The sequence below is a fragment of the Macrobrachium rosenbergii genome, chromosome 30, assembly GCF_040412425.1.
Source record: "Macrobrachium rosenbergii isolate ZJJX-2024 chromosome 30, ASM4041242v1, whole genome shotgun sequence".
Taxonomy (NCBI): Eukaryota; Metazoa; Arthropoda; class Malacostraca; order Decapoda; family Palaemonidae; genus Macrobrachium; species Macrobrachium rosenbergii.
This window is the reverse complement of record NC_089770.1, coordinates 19,063,020-19,082,080: the sequence shown is the minus strand read 5'-3', so window position 1 is coordinate 19,082,080 and position 19,061 is coordinate 19,063,020. Positions and strand designations below refer to the sequence as shown.

Sequence of the window (19,061 nt, the reverse complement as noted above, 5' to 3'; positions counted from 1 at the left end):
CCCTTAACGAGGACCTAATCAGCTTTGAGGTAATACCATAGGAAATAGCAAACCACTGGTATTTCCTATGGCAACAAGGAAATGGTTGTACCACTACTGACATGTGTAGTTGCCATGAGCCTCAAGATGGAAGATCATTTGTAACGTGGTTACTTTCTATAGCAGCAGCAACCAGTTTGTACTGCTTTAACACCGTCGAGGTAGCTGTCAGATGCAACACAATGACCCATAAATAAGATTATTTTGTGGAGTTTTTTGTGAGCAAGATTTACTGTTTACGGGTAAACAGTGCGGTACGCACATAAGAATTAATGTTGTGTGCCTGCAATTTTCAAGACTACATTCACGTATACATGTATAGTGGGCAACACTACACGCACCATTAATATAGTATTAGTGTCTCATTTAATTTAATCCAGTGGCTGAGCATTCGATAAGTTTCACCAGGTCGATTTGTCCAGAAAGCAATTCGGCCATGGTTTCTTATGGGAAACAGAACAGGAATCGTTAATGCTTACGTAGTATGTGTGCAGTAAGAAGACCTGGAAGGTATGTGTAAACAAACATTATAAAAAAATGGTGTAGGGTGAAATGGCAAAATAATGTGTTTTTTGATGATTTGGTCATGTCATATGAGGAAAATGGATCAGCAAAGGATGACAAAGTGTATAATCCAGAAGCGTTAGTAGGAGGGAGGACAATAAGGCAGTAGGAAAACTGGAAACGGCTTATCGTTCTAGAATTAAGTCTCGTTTAGCTTTTATTTACAAAATAATATTCCTCTTTACTTCCAAGTGACTGACCATTGAGACAGAGAGAGAGAGAGAGAATGGTTTGCTAGTGTAAGGGAGGCTTACCTCAGCGAAGCCACCACGATTTAACTGGTACGTATAATGATCTGCACTCTCTCTCTCTCTCTCTCTCTCTCTCTCTCTCTCTCTCTCTCTCTCTTCTCTCTCTCTCTCTCTCTCCAACCCTTCCTGCGACTTACAACAATACACTAACAACTCGCTGCGTAGTTTAGGTAAACAGGTGCATACTTCGTTGCGAGAGAGAGATTTGCTTGAAGTTATCCCAGTTAATTCCAAATGAAATATACGATTAAGAGCAGACGTTCATTTAGGGCAAGATCTTAATTAAGGCTGATTGTAAGTTCGCCGACACGTGACTTACAAGTCGTAACTAGTAGCAGAAACTTGGGCATAAGCCTACTTACAATGGTTGGTCATATTTAAAAAATCACTAAGCCTACAAAATCCCTTTTATCTGTAGTCGGTACTTCACGATATGTTCACATTGGGCATTTTTCCATTTGGACAAAACTGACAATTCGACACATTTTAAATGAGGTAGGTATGTCAGCACTCAAAAGGACTAGCCTACTAACGGTGAACTTTTGACTACACTCACTTTTATCGTGTTCATGGCCACTTTTCGTCCAAACCAATGCGCAGATCTTCGCAAATTACCCTTCTGATTAAAATGCCTTGAAATGAAGAAATCAGTAATATACAAAATAAGCATAACATCAAAAACTCACCATTCATACTAATGAGAACCGTAGGCTAGCCCTGACCAGAGCCTGCATGGCAACATTTGGAACTCTTACCATCTGTCAATAACGATCTTTCAGGGTCTAAATTCACGAGGCACAAGTGTTTAAGCCATTGGACCAAGTCAAAGGACGCACAGCACTTTAAAAAAAATCACCGGAAATAGAAAACATTGGTAGAGTCTTTACTCTGAACCGCTTGACAGTAAAGATAAATTCCACCTTTGCTGTGACACTAGAGTTATGACACTGGTGACTCACCAGTGGACTGATCGCGAATTTGTAACCTTTTACAGTTCTTAGTGTGAAATGTCCATGCTTATTCGAACTACTTATTGTAGTTGACTCTGTATGGGTAAATTACTACTACTAGTACTACATGCGTAATGGTAACAACTTTGATAAACTAAAATAGAATAAAACTTAATTAATACCTTAGATTATAACATCACAGATATTTGTTATCGTCAGAAGCAAAATTTGCATAACGGACTGGTATCGGATTCTAGCTGGTATATAATTTATCAGGGACATAATTTTAACTGCTAGAGTCAGATAGATGAAGAAAGGAAATATGACCAGTGGTTCTCAAACTTTTTTTGCCCATGCACCCTTTCACCATATGCCAAAATGTCACTCCCCACCATTTCCAAAAACTGTCTGCCTCAAAAGGTGCATTCCAAATAATATGCAACAAAATTCTAACACAAACACACAAGCTATTGGAGAGAGAGCCCGGCGTGACCTCTCAGTAGTGTGGACCATGCACACTGTGTTTTGTGTGGTCCTAGAGCCAGTTTGAGCCTGCCAATCTGTGGTCATAGTTTCCCCCTCTGAAACTCTGAAATTCCCCCCTGGTTGAGAACCACTGTTCTAGACCATGTTGAGTAGACCCCATTAGAGGACAGAATCATTCCATATATTGCTTAGGCCTATGAATACACATCTGTTATCATTGTCACATGAACTTAGTTTATCACGCCATATTGACAACCAATAAGTTTTTTGCCCTCATAAGGTCTATAATGACGCAGATTAAGTCAAGAAGAAAAATTTACAACTAGGCAAATATTGACGATAAAATTTTCAATCTAAAACTGGAGAAATATAGTTTTTATGATACTTTTTAAAGACAGCGATCATTGTGGTGTCCAGGGAATCCTAGATTTCTGGGTTCGAAAAATGAACAGAAATTAGCAAAAAAAAAAAAAAAAAAAAGTGATGTACATTAACCTAAGCAAATTTAGCTGGCAATCATGCCAGGTCCTAGCAAATTGGTGAGCGAAGACCCTACTACTTAACCTAATTCTAGAGGTATGGAACTTTTAAATAATTCACTTCATGACACTATAGATTTCACTGCTTCTTACCCTCAGGCAGAAGCCATGGGAACATCAGTTCACAACTCAAGGCATAAAGAATAGCTGCATGTCAAAATGGAATGAAACCTCTAGAACCTACATGAGGCCATCACTGTCAATACATAACAGAGCTCAGCAGAACAAAAAATCTTATGCAGGTAAAAGAAAACAGAATATGCTGGTACTGTACAGTACTAAAGCAAGTGATGCTTCATTGCAGTGACATTACAAGTTACACACAAAGGTGAGATGTAAAGAACAACTGGCATGGACAGGTAGCCAAAGAGTTGTAAATATAAAAACAAAATTAAACTCTATGGGAACTCATTAAAATGAATGTCACTGATGCTGAAACCCATCAAACTTAGCATCACTCATGTTAAAATTCATTAAAATAACTGATGTTATTACAAGTGGTTAAAACCAGCATAAACACTACCTGTGATACTTTGCATTTTTCAGATTGATGTATGTTCAACAAGTATCTATCCTTATACTAACACATTTTATATTATTGTATTTTTTGTTTTATTAGCCTTTTGAATGTGATTTTCTGTCATCTGTTGAAAAATACATACTTATACCATCTGTAAGCTTTATGTCAGAACATATAAAATAATAATGTAATATGGCTTATTACACATAAGGCTATGATGTTAGATTCTTTGAACATAGGTTGGAAATTGAGTTTGAATCTACCCCTCACTTATTGATAGGATTAGGTTACAAAGAACAGTCTATTATCCTGCATCAAAACTGATGTCAATCAAATTTTAGGGTAGCCAAAAATTTGTGTTTGAGAGTTTTTTATCCTTAATGAATAGTATAGCCTTTTAACAACATCTCTTATAACCTACAATACAGTATTGAAAGTATCTTTACCTATGATACAGATAGTATCTTTTTATTTTTGTCATATCTTTACACTTTATTAGTAACCCCTACCATTCAAGCCAAGACTAGTTTGGCACAACTCTGTTGGTGTATACAGTATTGCATTGATAATTGACATCACTGGCTAGTGACATCTTAAGACGAGAAGTAAGGCAAGGCACAGGATCGAAAGATTAATTTGAGAGACCAATGAATGAGGATGTGTAATAGTGGTTGAAATTGCTCTCCCCACGTTTTCAAATCCATGACAACAATTTCACTACATGTTGACATCATGGGCACACAGACAGCTCTATAAAATCTTTGTGAACATTTGCTGTCCACATAGGCAGTCCTCATTATGAACATTTATTGTCCTCATAGGTAGTCCTCATGAAAATACTAGCTGGGTGGCTCAAATAAGTAATCCTTACCTCAATAATAGCACATTTGTCAGGAATCCAGAAGTTCTTATGTAATAAGTATTGCCAAGAGCTCACATTCAGATGTCGTTAATCCCCAGATGTTTTGTAGGGGCAACATTTGCAGCAGATGTTGCTCTCAGGCTGATTTTTTTTAATGTTTAGTTCTAATTTGATATTACAGACTCCATTCAACTCATGCCTTTTCAAAGGATTTCTCACATATATTTACTTCGATATACAGTAATACAATATACTGTATATATAGTCTACTGGTCACCTTTTACCAGATACATCAGTAATTGTAATAACCACAGTTCCCTATTAGCATCTCAAATTCTTCACACTTTTTGGATATCAAAATGCATGAATATGAAAAGAAATTCTGACGTCCATAGTGGGATTCAAACATGCATCCAGAGTATCAGGACAAAGTTACCTAACCAACATAAATTAACTTTCAGTCATGTGTTGCATGGATAGAGGTATCTCAAAGACTTGCTGATCCATCCAAGGAAACACCATTTAGAAAATACGTAAATAAAAATAAATAAATCACATGACTGGGTTGGTCACTTTATCCAGTCTTCTTGAACTAGCTGGTAGCAGCACCACTCAAACCTCAGCTTGCATCTCTTCCAAAATGAGACTTATTAGCATGTGAGGAAGTCTCCACAGAGGATGGTATGGAACTTCTTTAGTTCTGTTATTGTCCAATGCATTTAATTTGGTTGCTATGGAAGGTAAACAGAATCCTGAAGTCTGTTAGCTTGCTTAATACAATGCATCATGTTTAAATGCATCATGTTTACATAGATCAAGAAAACAGTTGACCTAAATCTCATGAGATAAAAAAGCAAAAAAGTAATAAGTTGACAAGAGAGTATTCATATATTTTTATGAACCATGTTTGGCAAATGCTGGTGTGCTCACGTACTGAAGACTTGTTTAAATAATAGTTCTCTGAGTGTTCTTTCACTTCTTCCTACAAAGTGACAGAGTCTGGTTTTGAGAATTCATGATAAACTACCAAATACCCAACTTGGAAGTTGGGGAAATTCAATACACAGACACTACTCTACATGTGAAAGAGTTATGTTCCAAATGACTGTTCATGAAAGAATTGTTATGTTCCAAATGACTGATATTCATACTGTATGTTTTTTCATCCTAAAACGCAATACATTACTTTATTGTTCATAAATTGGTCTTCAAATGATACATAAAACCTAGATAAATTGTGATGATAATGTACAGTTGTTTCTTACCAAACAATCTTAAATGATCACATTTGTTCATATCTGAATGTTTGTAACTTGAATGTTCATTAGTAGGGTAGTGTCTGTATAAACAAAAAGGAAGTAGACGGAATAAACAGATTATAAAAACAGAATAACAAAACAGTATAGACTAAACAATAAGTTATGTTAATTTCATAAAACAAAAGTCTTTTCTGGAATTCTTTTCTTATATTCCAAATGGAATAGGTTTTCAATGCTGTGGAGTTACAAAAAAATCTTAAATTATTCTGGTAATTTGGGTTTCGTATCCTCCATCACAGCAATAGGAAACACAGATGGAAGCAGCAGACAATGCACATGGGGATCATGCACTAGGTCACACAAAGGAGGTTGCCCACATGGCTGGGTCACACAGAAAAAGCACAGAAATGCTTCTCTTCTGTACCAAACACCAGTCCTACACCACACAACACTAAGGCACAAGCACTGAGGGAAGGCAAGAGGCAAAGATGCTGCACTGGATGAACACATGAAACACACAAAAGAATCTCCAAGAGCACCAAGAGTTCTCAGGCAAGATGCTAATGAAGTGAATTTATTTCTAGTGATAGAAATTCATTTCTCGGTATAAGGGATTCCACAGTAAAACTAGGTAACAAATGACATAAAATAAAAAGCAGAGAGCTGTTAATCAGCTCTCTAAACTAAGGTACACTTAACTTTTTCTACTACCAAGATGAAGGTCAACAGACAACACCACACTGGGATGGCTGAGAACAAAAATGGGAGCAATAACCAGGCTCAGGTCACAGTTGATTCATATGCCTACTCATCAGGCATTTGTTCTTTTATTTAAGTCAGTAGACAGCTGCAGCGCACTTTGCGCACAGTACCCCATCATGAGTGTGTAGGTTTGTATTCGCATTGGAACAAATTTATTTTTGGTAATATTCAATACAGTTCCCCAGATCTTCACGTAATTTTCATATACTGTATCTCTTTCTATGCATGGTGGTTTGCAGCAGTTACATTTTGTGGCTGTAATGCTGGGATCCTTGTTCTGTATGTCACACCTATGAAGTTCCTTATTATTTTTCAAACTAAATTCATTGGAAAACCACAGGCATTAAAAATTTTTGCAGTAGGTAACATATCACCTTAGCTTATTTTGTAGGATCTGTAAACTACAGTTTGTTCTTACAAACATAATAATCACGTAGCTTGAGTCTTTTAATGATTAATTAATGCATGTAAAACATGTTTTATGGTAAAAATTTTTATGGATTACTTTTGAATATGGTAAGAAAACAACTGAAGAAAACTAGTTCATATTTCTGAAAATGCTGATTTCTGAAGACAGATTTTTCAGACTAGCTGATCATACCAAGATATGGAATTTAGTTTTACCTTTCTTTTTATATTGTAAATTTACTGCTGCTGTTTGCCATTCACACAGATAGGAAATTATTGGGCATGAGAAGGATTTCTGAATACAGTATAGGAAATGTGTCAGCAACATATCTTCTCTGGTAGAATATTCTTAAAATCTATTAAGACAGTCTTCCTGTAATTTTCTTTCATGGTAACCTAAGAACAGGCTTACAAAACTGTTTGAAGTAGGACTATCCACAATTCCAACAATTTGTTGAAAAAGATCATTATTAAAAAGAAAATAGAGTATGTATTTTTACATATTTCTTCTGAATGACTAGAATTTATTTCTGGTCAAACATTCACACCCAGTTTTTATGTAAGACTAACTGCCAATGAAAACAAGTGACTAAAAATTTGAGCTACAACTCCATCTAATATATATTAGAATTATACTGCACTGGAGATTGTTAAATGAATGTTCAGAGAATTTACAAGGAAACTTTAAACATTTAGTTTCAAGAAAAGTTATATATTTTTGTTAAAAATTTTTATACATCACTCTTTTAGAAGAGACTTTAGTTTCTTTTCAAGTTCTTCTGAAGTAAGCCCCTGAATTCCTTTCTTTCTGACAGCATCTGCAAAAGAAAGAGACATTGCTAAACTCTGAAAACTTAATTGACAAATGTTAATAAAAAGTAATGTGAATAATTAAGGACTAAACTTCATGACTATTGCAGCATATTAAATATTAATACAATAAAATTACTTCTAAACCTTGCCCTAACACTTAAATTGGAAACCTAAATAAATCAAAATAACTAATTAATTCCTTAATACAATTCTCTCATTTCCTAATGCTACACTACCTAGCAAATTGCACCTGAGTCATCAACAGGTGAAGTCTTGGGCATCCCAAAATCAAGGGAGTCTTCTTAATCACTATATTCCTAATGTTAGTACTACCCTGGCAAGCCAAAGCAGGAGCATAAGATGCCAATTCATGAGGCTGGGAGGAGGATACTCCCATTAAATAAAAACAAATTGTTTATTTAAATATAGAGGCCAATGGAATTAGGCAATCACATAACCCTATATAGGTCTAACACAAAGACAACAAAGAAAAAGAATGGGGAAGGAAAAACCAGTTGGTTAATCACCAAGCAGCAACATACATACCCAGGCTTTGAAGATGAATGAAATATAAAAAGCCATAAAGTGTGAAGAGTTTTTTTTTGGCAGTTTGGGTAAGAGAGGCCTTATGTAAAATTTTGTCCAACTGAATGTTGAAAAAGCTACCAAGCTCTCTGTTAAGGTTTTTCCTTGTGTGGTCACTCTAAATGCTATGAGTATGTCTTCTTTGTGGCACATCATCACAGCTAGCCATATCCTTTCCATGGGCATGAAGTTACACTAGTTGTCTTACTCTTCTTCACATACATTCATTATATACCTGACATCAAAGTGTTTTTACCTAAAGTCACTACTTTATGCCCCTTGTGTCAGTGAGCATCCATCTTTTAGTTTTCTTCCACTATAGAAACACTGCTATTAAGATGCCAAATATCTGGAGATAAATTCACTGCAAATCTTTAAGAGGAGAAATTTTCCTTTTAGACCTGCCCTCTTCTTCCAAGCTTTTATATAAACCCTGGCTATCTCAGATGGAGACTGGCAATGGTATATACCTCAAGTAATAAGGAAATGACAGAGCATGCATGGTAACAACAATCTTTTTGGAATTTTTCTCTTCAAGCACCTGGATGCATCCTGCAGAGACTAACTTAGCAGCAATGAGTTTGTTCAAACATTTGTACAAATACAGCTTTAGCTCCTGATAGACTTATGGTCCTTATGAGAGATATAAGACCATTTGTAATGAAGCATCAATTTATCAAGATTCATGAAATATGAACACACAATCATCCTATTCTCAATGGAATATCCACTGCAGTACACTGTGGACTGTAATATTTCTTGCAAGTTTTAGAAAAGATTTATCTATACCATCAATATGCAATGTATTAAAATTTTGCAAACTATCTGCACTAAAGCTAATCTTACTAAAGCACAATAAATTATGACACACTCAATGAAAATACTGCAAAGCACTTCATAAATAAATAAAACTAATGTATTATCATTAAAAAACCTTACCTAAAATTTTTTCCTTTTCACTAAGTAAAAGTGCCCTTATATCTGTATTGTTACGGAGACGGAGACTGATGGCTACGTGTAGTTCACGCTCCCTCACATCACCACCTACAAGATCCTTCACTATTTGCTCAATCCACTGAGTGACACTTGTGTAACTGTAAGATAGAATCACCTTTAAAATGAAATCACCTACATACTATCATGTACTGTCAAACAATGAAAGAAAAAAGAGGAAACTAAGTTAAACTGCAAGTTTTCGTTTGAAAGGTTTTAAACGATGGAATAGAGCCAAACAGATTAATATTATTATGAGGTTTAATGAGACCAATAAGTAATGTTTCTAGATTCTCATGGAGTTGGTTTAAATGAGATGTGGAAAATAGAAAAGGAAAAAGTTGAAGAAGTTGGATATCAAGGTTGGATAAGACCAAAGGCAATGGATAGAAAGTCAAAGACAAACAAAATAGCAACTAAGGAATGAAGGTTTGCTACAAAGAATGGCACACTGTAGGCAAATACAAAACAATGGTCGATACAAAAAATATCCCGGTGCAAAATTAAGTTTTGGGAACCCCCCAACAGCTAAGTGATGCATTATTATCCATAGTGAGTTTAACAGAAATATCTCACATTACAAGACCTAAACATTACATGTGAGCTGTTATAAGCTGTAGTCAAGCTCTATGATTACGAGGCCAGACAACCAAATGTAGTCTTGATTCTGATAAATATAATTACATGTTAACACATATTATTAGGGAATTAACTAAACAAATTATCATCACTAATAAGCAACCCACTAAATCATTAAACTGCCTGTAAATTCCAACCATAAAAACTGCTGTATGTTAATTTCTATTTCAATAATGCACTTCAGGCCTGCTATGCTTAATTTAGCAATTACAGTTCCACCAAGTCCCTCCTTTACAGATGAAAACAAATGTTGATGCAAATTCAAAATCTCCTTTCAGCCTTTGATTATACTGTGAAGATATATTCAATAAACAAGTCTACATTGCTACTATTATTACTACCATAACAAATTAATGAACAAGACCAAAAAGTCACATTTCACCCTTCCATAAGGCTTACCCTCAGGACTTAATTGAAATAAAAGATGATTATTGAAGAAACATTATGTTAAAGAATTTGGACAGCCAAGTGAGAAGAGACCTAAAGAAACAGACAAAAACTGAAAGGCGTAAAAGCAACTCAGCTGGGGCTGAGAAGTTGCTGCACAAAACCTCCAGTGCCACCTACAGGGTTCTGCACAAAGCACACTATAGGTACTGACCCTCTTCAATGATAAAACAACAGCAACTGTGAGCTCCACAAGCCCTTCTACATGTGCTACATCTACCCACCTCCAGACCCCCAAAGTTACACAAATGGCAAGCACTTTTCTGTACAGTATTGTACTAACAATGAACTCATATTAACTATACAGTATATTCAAATTCCTCCGATGTTTACCTAACAATGGTATGTCTTTGAGAAACAATTCTATGTCTATTAATGTCAATATCAATAGTGTGCATTCTTGTAAAAGATCCTCTTTCTTTGAAAGAAAATTTGACAAGGCAGTTTACTGAGGGAAATTTTCACAGGGGAAACCACATGGATGATCTAAAGAGTCAGTCTAACTGGTTCATTAGATCAACAAAACACCTTAAAACCTGTTTTTCAGGTTTATTGCTAATCACCTCAATCTACTGGGTCCGCATCATAAAATTAGTTATAAATAAAAATGTAATTCTCTTAATATATAATTTTCAAATAAGAAAAATTTCATAGTACAAACTGAAATTGAGTTTATATAATAAAGAACTGTATGCATACTTTCTAACCAATAAGAATTTTCAACCAAACATAAATGAGAGAACTAAATTACAGAAAAAAATAAATGTTATCTTAATCATACCTCCACATGTACTGATGATCTTTATCTAACACTTCCAGCAAAAGATCCAACAGAAGTGCACGGTCTTTCTTTAAAGGGTGCAACCGAACAAAACAGATGTGGCTGGCACTGACTATAGTCTGGATTTCGGATTTTTGTGCTGGAGCCATAAGTTCCTTGATTATCTTGACAACTGCAGTCATATTGTACTGGCCATCTCTATTTCCATCACGAAGCAATTCTGTTCGTTTGATGAAAAAAAGAAAAAAAAATTACTGATTACACAATAATTGGTGTATTTAACTAATTGCCATAAAAAATCAATAAATTTATGCCATACTTAAAAATTTGCACTTGCCACAAATTATCTTTTAACAGTTTTTCTTAATTTACCAAGGGGAACTTTGTTAGTTACCAATTCTTACCTTATAATGGTAAAAATGAAATTCAGCCTCAAGTAATATGCATCTATTTTAAATCAAAGTTACTCCTGTGGCTGAAATTAGATATTGCTGTATTTACTGTTCAGCCATGCCCAAGAAGTGCAAAATACAATAATACAATACATTTGATAACTTCAGTATATATACTCACTAACAGTTTTGAAACATCTGTCTCCTCTTCAGTATTATCTAATTTGATGTGGAGACAAAGATTTCTCAAAAAGGGTTGTAAATATACAGTAGAGTAGAGCCCCGGTCCTCGACGCTAATCCGTTCCAGAAGAAGCGTCGAGATTCGATTTAGTTGAATTCTGAATTAATTTCTCCCATAAGAAATAACTGAAAATGGATTAATCCATTCCTTACCACCAGTCTCATTACCCCAACCTTGCCTTTTTATACAAAACATTACACAAATTACAATTAAATAAGTCCAGAGTTGAATAACTTACCGTATCAGAAGCACTTTTTACATTTTTAAATGCATAGTCTCAAAAAAATTGGTCTACGACCAATGCGGCCATATTACCAGTGGTAGACCAAGTGCCATAGGCTAGGCTAGGCTAGGTAGCCTATAGGCACTACCAGAATGTACTGGAACGGGTACACACGAAAACTGTTGTTAATAATGATAACATTGAAAAACAAGCCTGATTATCACAGTAAATTAATAATACAGTATTTATCATAAAACTAAGAAAAATCCTAAATTACGTCGGAACTCGGCAGCTTGTGGCACTAGCAGATGTAAACAAACCACAGCGACACCCTGGTGGTGTATCGCAGTACTAATTACATAAACATTACGTTCAGTATTTATGGTAAATTTCATACAGTCTATTGGATTAGTGTACAAAATCACTGTAAAACATCTTTCAGTAAATATTATGATACCCTAACATATTGGTACCCATGATTGGATGAAAATTCAGTGTAGAAAGCCAAAAAAAAATGATGATATATATCTGTACAAGGTGTACTCCAAACAGCAGCAGCAGCTGCATGTGTGGGCTTTAAATGCTTTTAAATAGCATGGGAAGAATGCCACCAACAACGCCAACTAGCGGCAGCCTCCCGAAACTTTTTTTCTACAAACATCATATGATTCATCGGATCGGATTCCGGTTTGTTGTTCGAGCTCCGACGCAAAATTTACTCAACATTTCATGTCGAAATCCGATTATGTCGAGTTCTAGTACGGTTGAGAACTGGGGTTCTACTGTATACTCAAATCCTAAAACTTGCATTAGCTTTTATTTTTCACAAGTTCTACTCTGAGTTATTGATGAAATGCAAAATTGAAAGTTAACTCCTGTCTTTTCACTCTAATGAACGTCACACACATTTTCAATTCCTGACCTGGGTTTGGTCAAAGTACTTTGGATATGTGATGAATCACACCTCTCAAGAAAAGCAGACTTACGTGACAGAAAGTTTACAGCTTTAGACTGATGAAATTTTAACGACATCTGCGTTCCAAACAGAGAGAGTAGTACATTCAAGTCATCACAGTGCTTCAATTTTTGTTTTTCTGCTTCATCTTCATGACCTTGTGCTTCCCTATGGAAAAAGGCAAAAAAATAAAAACAATATACAAGAGTACATGCATAACATAGATGAGCATGTTTAAGGCCTTTAAACCACAACTTGGTCTTCAGTCCAAGTCTTCATATTTCATAGCACATAAGTTGACTTCAACCCCTCCTATCTGTTAATGTATAAACTCAAATTTATGTAATTTATCATGTTAAGCTTTTTGTATAATTCTGTAATGTTCACTTCTATTTTGTAATCTTTCTGTGTCCTTAAAATGTTTTAATTTGCTTTGTTTTCCTGTGTTTTAAATTATTTCTATATACTGTGAATCATTTAATAAATCATATAAAGTATATAGTTGCCATTATTAACTTTGAATTATTCAATAATTATAAACCTGATATTATACAGTACAATCATAATTACAATGGCGTTTAACCAGACCACTGAGACGTGCCCTGATTTCTCTAAGTCTGGCAACAGAGGAGCTTTGCCTGGCAGCCAGGTATACAGCCCTCCTAAGGAGGCAGGATGCAACCTGGAACCCCACACTATAAAAACCACCCAGTCGAATAGGATGACTGTGACAGATGCCCCCCCCCCGCCAAAAAAAATAATAATAATAATCCCTGTCAATTCTGTGTCATCGTCTCTTAGTTTGTCTTCTTGTTCTTCATTGCTGGGTGTTATTTCTCTTTCCAGTTCCTCTCTTTCTGTTGTGGAAAGGCAGTTCTCTTTTTTATATTCCTTACTTGGTCTGTCAGCCTCTGTTCTGTTTGAGGGGTGTTATTTCTCTTATTCCAGATGTTGACCAGACTTCTTGTGTATCCTCTTTCTGTCGGGTTGCTTCTGATGCAGCATCTCCATATTTCCTTATTTTCTTCTCTTGTCCATTTCTTCTGGTTTGCATCTATAGTTCCAGTCTCTGGTTGCAGGTTACTGTCGCTGTGGTGGTCAGTTGCTGGATGACAACCTCCAAGTACCTGACTGCCCTCCCCTCACTATGTGCGCCATTTCTAGTAGCACATTTTCCTGCAGGAGTCCTGGAGCTACTTCAGCATCTAGTTTTTCCAGATTCCTTTTCAGGTATATTGCGATCATTCCTAGTGTTCCTATGATTATGGGTATAATTTCCACTGGGATATTCCATATCCTTCTTACTTCGATTTTCAGGTCTTGATACTCATCAATTTTTTCTCTTTCTTTCTCATCTACTCTGGTGTCCCGTGGTACTGCGACATCAATGAATGATACTTTCTTCTTGATTTTGTCAATCAACGTCACGTCTGGTCTATTGGCATGTATCATCCTATCTGTTCTGATATCATAGTCCCAGAGGATCTATGCCTGATCGTTTTCTATCACTCCCTCAGGTTGGTGTTCGTACCACTATTACTGCAAGCTAGCTGGTGTTTCTTGCACAGGCTCCAGTGGAGGGCTTTTGCTACTGAATCATGCCTCTTTTTGTACTGGTTCTGTGCAAGCGCCAGACATTTGCTTGCCATGTGGTTTATGGTCTCGTCTTTCATATTGCACTTCCTTCATATGGGTAAGATGTTATTTCCATTTATTGTTCTTTGGACATATCTGGTTCTTAGGGCCTGATCTTGTTCCGCTGTTAGCATTCCTTCTGTTTCCTTTTTGAGTCTTCCACTCTGTAGCCATTGCCATGTTTCATTGCTGGCCAGTTCTTTTCTCTGTCCCATGTAATGTCTGTGCATTGGTTTGTTGTGCCATTCCTCTGTTCTGTTTTTCATTCTCCTGTCTCTGTATATTTCTGGGTCTTTGTCTACTTTTATCAGTCCTTCTTCCCATGCACTCCTTAGCCACTCATCTTCACTGGTTTTCAGATATTGCTCCAGTGCTCTGCTCTCGATGTTGATGCAGTCCTCTATCCTTAGAAGCCCTCTCCCCCCTTCCTTTCGTATTATGTATAATCTGTCTGTATTTGCTCTTGGTGTAGTGCTTCGTGTATTGTCATGTGTTTTCTAGTTTTCTGGTCTATGCTGCGGAGTTCAGCCTTCATCCACTCCACTACTCCAGTGCTGTATCTGATTACTGGTACTGCCCATGTGTTTATGGCTTTCATCATGATTCCGATGTTGAGTTTTGACTTGAGTATTGCCTTAAGTCTTTGCATATACTGTATTCTTTTCTGATCGTGTCCTTCATCCCTTGGTGTTTTATATCCTCTCCTTCTATTATTTCCAGGTATTTGTATCCTGTCTCACCTATGTGTTTGATGCTATTCCTGTCTGGTAGCTTTACCCCTTTCCTTGTTACTTTGCCTTTTTGTATGTTGACCAAGGCGCATTTTTCTATTCCAAACTCCATCCTGATGTCCCCAGATACAATCCTTACAGTTTGGATTAGGGTATCTACTTCCTTGATGCTCTTACCACACAGCTTGACGTCGTCCATAAACATCAGATGGTTAATGGTGTTGCCTCCTTTCTTGAGTTGTTACCCAGCATCCATCTTCTGCAGTACTTTTGTCATGGGAATCATGGCTACTGTGAAGAGTAGTGGGGACAGTGAGTCGCTTTGAAAGATCCCTCTCCTGACGTTAACCTCTGCTAGTCTTATCCCAGAGCTTGTAAGTACTGTACTGTATTCCAGTTCCGCATTGTATTTTTAAGGAAGCTGACGGTGTTTTCTTCTGCCCCATATATTTTCAGGCATTCTATTAGCCACGTGTGCAGTATCATGTCGAGGGCTTTCTTGTAGTCAATCCATGCCATGCTTAGGTTGGTTCTCCTTCTCTTACTATTCTTCATTACCATTTTGTCTATTAGGAGCTGGTCTTTTGTGCCCCTACACTTCCTTCTGCATCCTTTCTGTTGGTGGGGGATGGTGTTCGTATCCTCTAGGTAGTTGTACAGCCTTTCACTGATGATACCTGTTAATAACCTCCACAGTATTGGTAGGCAGGTGATAGGCCTGTAGTTACTTGCTATATTTCCCTTGTTCTTGTCTTTTTGTACTAATGATGTTCTTCCTGTGGTCATCCATTTGGGTGCATGGTGGTTTGTGATACAATGCTGGAGTTGTTCAGCTATTATCATTAATTATTATTATTATTACTATTATTACACGTAATTATAATCAGGGCAGTCTCATAGAAATTATGGCAACACTCAAATACAGTATAGTTTTATATATGCATACTCAATTATATTAAGTAAATAATGTTACTGTATTTTCTTGTTTAAGGGATTTTATCATACTGTCACATGCTTAACATGGAGTTCATTATCTATGGATAACCTCTAGTACATAAAAAAATTAATTTATGAATATAAATTGAATTTTATATGGCAGGATTAGCATTATTATCATTATTATTCAAAACTGAAAATAATGCATAAAGGACAAGCCCAAAATACATTAACTGCAAAGCAAACTTCCACTGAGTAGAATGCTCATAAGCGAAATGGATAAAAGAATATGACAAATCAAAAACAACAGAAATAATAAACAATTAGTAATACTCTACCTATTTCATAACCATGCATAAAACTGACTATACAAAATGCACAATTTTTACTATTAACAGCCTGACATCAAAGTACAGTACACTTGTCATTAAGCAGAAACACCAAACAATACTTACTTATCCTTTTTTCTCTTCTTACTTTTCACTGCACTCACTTGACAGCAGAATGGAAAGCCATTCATTATCCGCTTCATGAAATCTGATGAAAAGTGTGCTTTCAGCCACCTGCACTGTTTGAAAACAATGTGAAGCAACTTAAGTGAAAAGACTTAGGAAACCATCACTAAAACAGTTCATGTCTGTTTCAATTATCAATATCATTATATTGTTAACCATATCACTACATCACCTCTAGACTCATAAGGTTGGCACAAAGTATTTGTTCTTAAGTGAGGGTAAAAATTGGAGGAGGAAAACAATGCAGAACATTGTAGGAAGCAACTAAGATATGGAATTAAAGCAAAATTTGTTCAACTGACAGAAGAGGAGGCTTTACTAAAGCACTTATTTTAAAGGAAAGCCATGAAAGGCATACTCTAAACAGTAACTTCATACAGGGATAGTTGTTTTACATATGTATTCAGCTGACAAGGCAGCCAGATGTTGGGTGAACAGGTCTATGACATAAGCTTTCTAATGGGCATTTGGTACTACTTCCAAAGGGTATTTCAGCCTCTTAAAATTTCCAAAGGTTATTTGACCTTATTCCCATAAGTATTCAATCTTGTCCTTTAAAAGCATGGTAAATAACTTCCTTCTCTTCCTGCTACCCCCTCGGGTTTATACTGTAGTTTTGAATTTTTAGCATGTGAGGAAAAAAAAATTTTCCTGAATACAAAAATATTACATATTCGAGGAAGAGTATAATACACAAACAGTTTCAGGACATCTCAGCTCCTCTTCATTTTAGATAATTACTAAAAATGAAGATTTATTATAAAACAGGATGCAGCAAAAACCTATTTTTGGTAGTCACTGTTGAGTCCTCAAGGAGTTACCCTCCATGGTCTACCAGAGCTCCATGGGTGACCAAACTTATAGCTGGTCTCGCAGCCGGGTATTGTGTCATAGTGATAAACACTGTTACACTTGATGGAGTATATTATGGACTCAAAGATAAGGGGACACTTTCCCAAATCTTCACAGCATGGCTATATACCCAGGTTCTTCCACTGTCAAAACCTGCTTAGAAGAAGAAGTGATTACTGTAATGAGGAAGCGTAGTCTGTCGTAGTGTCAACAACAAACCCAATGTTGAGACCAAGAACCATTATTCTCTTTGGTCAACGCAATGAAATTTATATTAATAGCGCTCGGAGAAAAATTGGAAAAATTCGAAATTTTTCTCCGGTTTCATAAACAAGGATCATGGAAACATAAAAAAACAGCGACTACATTATCAAAAAATGCAAATAAGGAGCAAAGACCATATGTCAAAAATTTTTACAAACATAGTTACAGTGCTATGTTACAGTCATTTAAACCAAAGTCAATCACATTACATATGTCAAAGGTAAAACAATTTGCTTAGGTAAAATATTTAAAAATAACACTGTAGTTAAAATCTTGGAGGTAATGAGTTAATGCCAATGATGCAGTTCTTAGCAGCCTTGATCAATTTAAAAGTTACAGCCAATATGCTGCAGTTAGCAAAAATAGCAAGTCAGCCAGGGACCCTCCCTTTAAGATAATGACTGAAGAAATATAGATATTTAAATTTTAAACCTTATCAATAATAGGAAAAAACTCTTCAGGCCAGCCCCATAAGAGCTAGCTAAATTAGCTCGGCCATCTAGTTAAATTACCTAATAATAATTTTCCCAGGCAAAACAATGGTATGATCTATTTCAATTTTATAATTCAAGACTGCACAAGATAAATTAAAATTTCCAACTTTTACTAGATAAATCAAAATTTCCAACTTTTACTATTGTTGAAAACCATCCTATTTCACCATAGAAACTTTAATAACAGTCTTACACCGTACCATATAAATACGTGCCCTTTTTTTCACTTTTGGTTTTTTCAGTGTGCAACCTCAGGGTAACCGCCAAATTTTGATGGCTGAACACCCACTTATACTGTAGTTTGTTTGTGATGTTCCTGCGAGATGCTCCAATTTAATAGCACAAGGAATACATAAAAACTTCTTTTTACCAGAATTTGATGATGTTAAATTACAATAATTAAAAATCCACAAAATTTTATCCAATTAAAAGAATATAATACTCATAAAAATATATTCCTGGATTTACAATCTAAAAGAAAATTCTTATGCAGTAGTAAGCTTTGACAAACGTACAGTAAAACTTTACCAATCTGATACTTACAAGGGATTCCTTCCAAAATACATTCTTGAAAATATACAAGAATTAATATTGAAGGACTTACTACGCTACAAAGTAAAATAGAAAATATAAACCCAAGTACTACAAACAACTGTTAATAGTATATCTATGCAATTATGATTGAAATTTAGCATTTGTTTGTCATTTAAGGTTTCAACTTCAAATTTTCCTTTTATAGAGTTACGACATGAAGTAAGTTCTCTCCACTGTCTTCAGCATTTTCTTCCTAAATTTCCATGTAATCTAGGTCTTTACCTATAATGTTACTCTCTTATTTTTGGATGTCTCCATCCCGAGAACCCTAAAAGAGTTCAGAGGTCTGGTTAAACAAATCATTTATAACTAACTAACCTTATTTTTGG

General features: G+C 35.7%; 2 protein-coding genes across 5 annotated transcripts in view; both read right to left on the bottom strand.

Annotated features, from left to right (window-relative positions):
* Positions 1-1,801, bottom strand: part of LOC136855109 (U-scoloptoxin(01)-Cw1a-like) — a 47,808-nt gene extending 46,007 nt beyond the window's left edge. The window contains exon 1 of one of the 2 annotated variants that reach the window (XM_067131942.1): positions 1,541-1,801. The gene's annotated coding sequence lies outside the window, so the exon portion shown is untranslated. The remainder of the gene's footprint in view (positions 1-1,540) is intronic. The other variant, XM_067131945.1, reaches the window with a different exon arrangement.
* A 5,535-nt stretch (positions 1,802-7,336) lies between these two features.
* The window catches only part of LOC136855115 (testis-expressed protein 10), a 39,241-nt gene continuing 27,516 nt past the window's right edge, over positions 7,337-19,061 (bottom strand). For all 3 annotated transcript variants that reach the window (XM_067131951.1, XM_067131949.1, XM_067131952.1), the window contains 5 exons: positions 16,469-16,581; positions 12,743-12,879; positions 10,899-11,118; positions 8,978-9,132; positions 7,337-7,458 (listed from right to left, as the gene is read on the bottom strand). In XM_067131951.1, the coding sequence (XP_066988052.1) occupies positions 7,379-7,458; positions 8,978-9,132; positions 10,899-11,118; positions 12,743-12,879; positions 16,469-16,581 (705 nt within the window). In that variant the 3' untranslated portion in view covers positions 7,337-7,378. The remainder of the gene's footprint in view (positions 7,459-8,977; positions 9,133-10,898; positions 11,119-12,742; positions 12,880-16,468; positions 16,582-19,061) is intronic.